The sequence below is a fragment of the Glossina fuscipes genome, unplaced genomic scaffold, assembly GCF_014805625.2.
Source record: "Glossina fuscipes isolate IAEA_lab_2018 unplaced genomic scaffold, Yale_Gfus_2 0, whole genome shotgun sequence".
Lineage (NCBI taxonomy): Eukaryota > Metazoa > Arthropoda > Insecta > Diptera > Glossinidae > Glossina > Glossina fuscipes.
The window spans coordinates 29,040,944-29,049,220 of record NW_023998414.1 but is presented as its reverse complement, the minus strand read 5'-3'; the positions used below and the strand labels follow the sequence as shown (position 1 = coordinate 29,049,220).

General features: G+C 34.6%; 1 protein-coding gene across 1 annotated transcript in view; it reads right to left on the bottom strand.

The window, feature by feature from the left end:
• The window catches only part of LOC119640101 (serine protease snake-like), an 8,028-nt gene extending 599 nt beyond the window's left edge, over positions 1–7,429 (bottom strand). Inside the window, exons 1-6 of the mRNA XM_038037962.1 lie at positions 7,384–7,429; positions 6,897–7,226; positions 6,750–6,826; positions 6,578–6,690; positions 6,359–6,511; positions 5,872–6,296 (exon numbers count right to left, since the gene is read on the bottom strand). Coding sequence (XP_037893890.1) covers positions 5,872–6,296; positions 6,359–6,511; positions 6,578–6,690; positions 6,750–6,826; positions 6,897–7,226; positions 7,384–7,429 — 1,144 coding nt within the window. The remainder of the gene's footprint in view (positions 1–5,871; positions 6,297–6,358; positions 6,512–6,577; positions 6,691–6,749; positions 6,827–6,896; positions 7,227–7,383) is intronic.
• Positions 7,430–8,277: the final 848 nt, after the last annotated feature.

The window sequence follows — 8,277 nt, the reverse complement described above, 5'->3', positions numbered from 1 at the left end:
TCTCTCTCTCTCTCTCTCTCTCTCTCTCTCTCTCTCTCTCTCTCTCTGTGTGTGTGTGTGTGTGTGTGTCTCTCTCTGTCTCTTTCTCTCTCTTTCTCTTTCTCTTTCACTCTCTCTGCGCATGCTCGTCTCTGTATCTTACTCTAGTAAATAGACTCTTGCTTGTAAAGAAGACGACGCAACCCCATAACTTTGGCAAACACATTCGGAAATCTTGCATACAAGTTGATACGGAAAATGCGCCGAATCGATCAAACGATCTGGCGACAGTGCCATATAAATTGAGAACACTTCTGTTTTCAAACGTTAAAGAAAAAACTTGGATCGTTACTTGCAAACTGGGAACGATAAAATTTTCCACATATATTGTAGCGATTGTATCCTACAGCACTGGTGTGAAAGTAGCAAAAATCAACTTGGCCCAGCCATTATAACAGAGCGACAAAATTTCACTTTTATTTTTCATTTAAATAAAGTCCGTTTCAATCAATGCTAACTACTAAGCCTTCCAACAATATCTCCAAAAGCCAATAACAAAAGATTTTCAAAGTAAAAAAAGAAATATTTGGGAAACTCCTATCCTTTTCAGTTGCTACGCCGCCTGCCAGTATTTTAAAAGAATTTCCTCAAATTGAAAAAAATTGTTTTAAAAAATAATAATCTCAACAAGTTGTGGATCTCATAACGAGTCAAAATCTGATAAAATTAATGACGCCTTCTGAAAAAGGTTCAGACCAGTTTTGTATAATAATATAATGCACCAACAGATGCCTTTCAAACCTAATATCAAATAAAAATACATTATTGTAGCTTCGTGAAGACGAACTTTGAGTAGACATTAGGCTGAAAGCGATTCGAAGACGTTCTAAGCTTCTGTTAAGAATTATCAAGTTTGGGATGAAGTTTTTAGTGTCGATTGTGAATTCGAATGTTGGCGTAACACGTCAAGTTCGATTCTCTCATCGACGGATGCAACAAAACAGGCACGCTCGTGCATAACATTTTTGGGTAAAGAGAATTATGAGAAATATTTGAAAGGCATTTTTATAGTCCTCTAATCATGTACTAATGCCGAAGAAAAACAAAAAATTTCTTGCGATAAGAAAACATTTCATGCAAAACATTGCAAAATTTCAAAATCATTTTTCAAAAACTGCCTACGCTTCAATTGTTTACGGTATCTTTAAACGATATTCTCTAGAGAAATACATAGGACCTTTTCAGTTAGTTTTATACTTATATCAACATTTGACATCGGGGACATTGAAGGACGTTTAGAATAAAAGTTTTGTAAGCATCTTTCTTGAACGCTCTTTTTGACCCTTCGCAAGCTACTGCTTTCGATGCCGCCAACTTTCTAAAAACTTATTCAAAGAATTACAGCGCGTCCGTTGTATTCTGAAAATATTCTCTATTCTATTGATAAACATCTAGCCGAAGCTGATTGAGGAAAACAATTGATCAAATATTTTTTGCAAACATAACCAATTAATCCATTCCCGATGCTTTCTAGTCGATGCGTGGCAGGAGTGTTACAGATCGAATGCTTGTCTTGTGTTGAAGCATGATCTGGCATATAAACGAGCACAAGAAATTTTCATCTTAATTGTGATCATGTCAGCGAGTCTTCTACGAGCATTTCCATATTCTAAGCTTGACAGTGACTCTAGCAACACTTCAAAACAATTTTTGACTCGCTATTTTAGCTTTTTGAAGCTGATGGATAATCAGACAGAAAGACAAGGTTACCCATTACGAGTGAATAAACAAGTCCTCCTAAAACTCAGACATGGTTTGAATTTTATGTCCGCTTTTATCTCAATTACCTGTTAAAGTGACAAAATTTTCGCCTTTAGATTTTGGAAAAGCTACGAGTGATTATTTAGAAACGACGTCGTTTGGTCCCGGATTTTGGGGCTTAAAAATCATTCTTCTTTGGAAATGTGGCAGTTAGTGACCCACGCTATCACGATGCGACAATCAAAATTTTTGCGTCCGAATTTCAAAATATGAATCTGAACGACGAACAAGACGGCGTCATATGCCATAAAGACCCGAAAAATAATGCAATTAATGTAGCAACGAAATATTCTGGAAAGCAAATCGAACGAAAAGAGTGCGTATGTGCCGGCAAAAAACTTTTACCCGATATATCTTGCTATTCCATACATGCCCTTACTTATACTGCATTTACTTCATGAGCGAACATGGGTTTTCTATCGCAATTATTTCTTGCGTGAATTGTCAGACATCGCACGGATACTTTACAATTGATCTGATGCTTATTTCCCGGCGTGCAATACCCGGCTTTTCGCGGCTTACTTAATTTGATTAATGTGAGTGTAATGGAGAAAAAAAAATGTCAATCCTTACCACAATCTTTTTTTATTGCATTTGCTAGGTCTTTGCACTTTTCTCCCGAATCTAAAGCAATCAAGTTCATATTACGGGAAGCACACTCGTTCCAAGCTTGAAACCAATTAACCTAAAATATAACCTAAATGTAAGAAATTTTCATTCTTGTTTTTTTTCCTTTTTTTTTTTTTTTTTTTTAAAAAAAAAAATTACATTGGAATTTTTATTTAAATATATTTGTAGATTTTTCAAAAACAAAAAAATTTGGCCAATTGAGTTGCATTGGTTAATATAAAAAACCAGCGAAAGAAAGGTGAACGCCTTCATATTAAAATCGTTATTAAAAACCTAGAACCAATTGCTTAGGTTTTTATAAGAAATATTCCATTGTTTATGCATACTTTTTTTCTGATATTTGTTTATCAACCCGCATATATAGGTGGGCGTTATTTTTATTATTTATTATGAATTGAGGAGACAGCTTTCTTTTAGAGCGTCAAGACATAATATTCCGACTCAAATGCAGTTTAAACACCCTGTCAAAGGGCTCGCAGAAAGACGTACCGATAGTTATTGAATTCAATTTCAATTATGTTTAATCACTTTCTAGTTCAATTGGCAAAGTGCCAACGTACGTAGTATGTAAATATTATACAATGTAAATAAAAGTACTTCTCGAATACAAAAGTTAAATTTCAAGTTGCTTTTGTATTTTATAAGGACAGAACATAACTGAATGGTTACTTTTAAGTCGACCTTCAATTGTCTCACCTTAATAATGTTTAGATAGCGTTACTAACATTTAAAATGATTATAACAAAAAAAAAAAAAAAACAAGTAAGAACATTATAGTCAGGCAAGGCTGATCATTAAACATCCCCCACATACCTAATACAATGTCATTACCAACACTCACATATTCGTTCCCAGGTAGGCTTGTAACCTTCGATGGGATCGCTCATATGGAAAACCTACCATTTATGAGTGCCCTCATATGGGATGAGATCCGAGAAATTGACGTATGGGTATAGTTAACTTTTATATAGCAAATGGTTTTTATAGCCTCATGATGTATAAAAAATCAAATATTTTCATTATATATGTTTTCACTATATAATTTTCATGGAAACTTACATACGGGCTGGAGTACGTATATGAACAAAATTCGGTACAATTTATCTCTATGTCAACTTAGTATTATTAACCATTTCTATGCAAATGCAACATATTGCGAGCTTAGGCCGTTCTTCCTTAGGCTTACTTTTTATAGGTGCGATTATAGGGGAGATGGTTCAAAATATCAGCCCATTCGACTGAAATTTTTCGCCACTTTTTGTCGAGGAATTTTAAAAATTATAATTTTTTTTTTTTTTTTTTTTATATACCGACTTTACAAAGTAAGGCATTGTCGCGAGCGGTCCTGGTTGCTGGCCCACAGGATTAAAAACTCCACCTCAGAACATTGACAAAAGTCCGATAGAATATTTGCGATATTATCTCAACACAAAATTCTACGAGCACACGGCGACCAGGAAAGATGAGTTAAAAAAAAAGTCTTAAGGCAAGAATGAGAAAAATACCGCCTGACTATTGCAAAAAATTAGTTGAAGAGCATTTAAATAGTATTATTAATATTTTTTATAATGTTAGAAAATAAAAGCAATAAGAATCTTGTAGCTGGGCAAGACCGACCTTTCAATACCCTAAATCGCTTCGTCGAAAATTATTATTTATTTATTTTCGTGTATATACACCGAGCACCTTTGCTTTTAATGAAATGGCAAAATGGAAGATGGCCGACCCGCAAAACTCCGTCATCAACTTGAAATTGGAAGTTTCTTCACTGGTGTAATATGTGATTTATTATTCATAGAATCGTGCATTAAATTGTTATTAATGCCATAAGTTTATTCAAAGCAAAGTGAATGGCTTGGGTTAAAGCCACCATTTCCGCACCAACTAAATTATGTTCTTAAATGTTCTAAGAACAATACCACGATCCAATTATTTTATTTGAAATCTGGACATTTTATTGTTTTTATACCCGTCACTGTGAGGTTATACTCATTGCGTTTTTTTTTTTTTTTTTTTTTTTTTCATAACTTATGTAACACGCACAAGGAACCTTCGGAGACTCTATAACGTATACATATATATTCTTAATTAACGTGAAATTCTGAGTTGATTTAGCCATATCTGTCCGTCTGTGTGTCTGCGTGGTGTGTGTTTATGGCACTCTCCTTGACGCAAAAATGAAATAATTGACTTCAAATTTGGTAGAAACATTGGAAGTTTCTGTACGCCGGACGGTATTGAAAATGAGCGAAATTGGTCGAAGTAAAAGGGCGCCGTGGAGCGTAAACTAATAAAAATTTTGGAATTTTTACTCATTATTTGCCTTATAAGACACTTTACTCTCTAGGTCTTAAAATGGACCAATCGGTCATGTCCACACAAACTTACGAGTAATTAATTTCATTTTTTTTTTTCACTTTAATGCTTACATAAGGCAACCAAGACAAAATATTTAAAACTACTTTGTACAGTTCTCAACTGGAGATATGTTATCTGCCTAAAAATAGGTTCATTTAAAAAAAAACATGGTAGACATTGCGATTAATTTTTTGTTAATAATACCAGCGATATGAGTATTAAATAAAAGCAATTGGAGTGTATGCGAGTGGTGCATATGCGAGATTCGGCCCCCCGTCGAATATAAATTTCTCACTTGTCTTTTATTGACTATGTTTAATCCATGTTTAAAGTTCTAAATGTAACGGTAACAGGAGCATTTTTCATTGAAGAAACCTTAATGAGAGGTATAACTGCTTGCGTTACTTGAAAAATAATCTGAACCGCGTTGGTAGATATCCGCTGGTGAATTACTATTCTTCTGATGCAAAAGAAACGAATGGGGAGAAATTGGAGACTTTTGAAGCGATTTAACGATTATTGCTACGATTTGGAACTTTTTTATTATAATGCCGCGCCACCTAAGGGTATCCTTTAAGGCGAAACTTTCTGATAAAAATCATATTTTCCGCGTTAGGATGTAATGCACATCTTCTAAGCGAATCAAACTTCAAGAACTCATCGCTGTTTCCTATTTTCTCACACACTCATAGAAACATTACATTAGGTTACGATTGCGACAAGTTTACTAACATACGTTAATGTATGTATTCACATAGTAATGAATATCACGGCATTCTGTAGCACTTGTTATTATATAAGCACCGGATGTAATTAAAATACGACAAAAAAAAAGAAGCAAAAGTGTTGGAGATAAATGTTTCAACTCTAAAGCGAATTTATATGTACTTATATATATATATATATATATATGTGAGGACAATGACGCATCGTTGCTGTTGATGATAATAATCGCTTAAAGAAAATGTTGTACACATACGAAGTGGTGAAATTATTAATTTTTGTGTATATATATATATATATAGGAGCATTCGTCCTTTGCTTTGATGAAAAAAGACATATATAAAATTTAAAAATTTAAACCTTCAAAAATAGGATTGTCCGCTGGGAAGACAATTTCTTCAATCCAATCGATATATGAAGAGACGCGCGTGTAAATAGAAGGCGGTTCGCCGGCACAACCCAAACCGAATGAAGTGATACCAACGACATAGTTCCTGCGGTCTTCGTCTCCACGTATAATCAAAGGACCGCCCGAATCACCCTGACATGTATCTCGTAAATGCTGAGGATCACCAGCACACAAATGCGTATCATCAAGACCAGTGGGAGCCACATCTCGGTCATTTTGATAGTATTTCGCGCATTCCTCGATAGAAATTACAAACAGCGGAGCCTTAAGTAACTGATCTGAAGGTTGGCCACCAAAGCTTTTATGACCATAGCCCAAAGCGGTAACATTATTATTAAGCATATGATTTTGAGCCCAAAGACAAGCTGGAGATTCACTAAAATGTTTAGTAAAAATGATTCAAATTCTTTTTTTTTTTTAACTATCATAAATACTGACAGGTATTGCTCTTCCAATTCAACTAAAGCAATATCATAATAGATGGAAGTTACGTTATACGCAGGATGTGTAATGAAGCGTTTAATCTTTATATCACCAACGGTGGAATCAGTAAGATTTGTGCCGCCAATACGTACCACAGTAGGTTGAGCACTAAGCAAATAAAAATTCCATTAAAACTCGAAGAAGAAATTCTTGGGCCTTTGCTCAAGTACTCACCCACCCAATTCAGCACAATGAGCGGCAGTTAAAACATAAGTATGAGATATTAAAACTCCACCGCAACGATATCGTATCGAATCGCCAATGTTTGAAGGCCAACCCAAGGCAGCCTGCAAAATGGTAGATGAGATGTCTCTTTGAAAATTGACTAATTAATCGCAACACTTACCATATAAGGGAATTCACCAGCTTCGGTTGGTAAGCCACTAACTATTACACCACGAAACACTTGACTCAATTCGCATCCTGCAGATATAATGCCAGCGAAAATAATTTTAACAATTGAAATAAATATCATATCAGGTTGTTTACAAACCTAAGTCACTACGCCGGCGCATTTCTGGTTCTTCTGTTGTCCACAACTTCTTCTTTTGTTCATCGTTATTGCTTGCCGTTAAATTACTCTTTTCCTCGTTTCTGCTCTCAGTAATATTCCAATTGCAGCAAACAATTTGCTTCCGTTTAATGAAATAACAAGTTTTCGGGTATATATGCTCCATGTCCCATTTCCTAAGCACTTCTGGACACTCATCAAGCGGTACACATTTGCCAAACTGTCGGCCATCATTTAACGTGCAATTATCCCAATTTTCCATTGGAAATATAATACCGCGCTGCGAAAAAGGACGCACGGCAGGAATTGTCGCTAAACGATTCCAAAAAAAAAGCTCATTTTATTTTCTTATTACATTCTCTTACGCGATCCGATGTACTGTACCAATTTCTTTGAAAGAAATCGCATTGGAAATCATCCAAATGTAAAAGTTTATAAAATTATTCATTGCAAAAATAAATGCTTTCACCGGCAACAATAAAAAACGACTGCTGCTGCTCAGATTTCCATAGCATTCTTTTTTTTTTTTTGTTTGCAATTGCTGCGTATTCATTATAGATGCAGGTATTGGCTGAGAAAACTGGATTTGCTTTACTTCTCATTTATTGTCTTCAGTTGCATTCATCAGTTAGTTAGTTAGTTAGTTAGTTAGTTATACATCATTTCAGTGTCAGTCATCAATCGCGTAAACTAAGATGTTTACAAAGTCGTCTGCGTTGTTTGGTCCTCAAATAATCTTTTCTATGGATTTGCATAATGGCTAAGGCCTGTTCTGCTCCGATGAATTTGGGTAAATGTTCAATTTTAATTAACATAAAAATGTCCAAAATTTGTACTTAAATTTTTACAAAGTCTAACGTAAATGAAATTTTGCCTCACACTCACCTATACAGTTATTTTTTCGTTAGTACAGTATAACGCTTTAGAATTTCTAAACAACACATGAAATGATATACGAACCTGACTATATGGCCAACTAAAAGTACATAAATGTTATAGAATCCCGAGAAGTTCTGGTGTACTTCTATTCGCCATTGAATTGATGAACACAGCTTTATATTGACAGACCTTAGCCAGTTATTTGTCTTTGCAGCAAATTTATCAATAAAACATAAATACATACATATCGTGCTCTTACATACTTTCAATTATCAAAATATGGAATATTTATATTTAATATTATTATTATTCTATTGCATACATTACGCATTTGCACATACATACAAACCTTTGTGACACCTCTTGTCGAAACTTTCCCGTAATTATCATAGCCGAACAGAATGTTTTCTATAGCACCTACTTAAGGGCTATGTAAAATACGCACTCATCTCACATTATAAGTCGGTCGAGCTAGATCGAATGT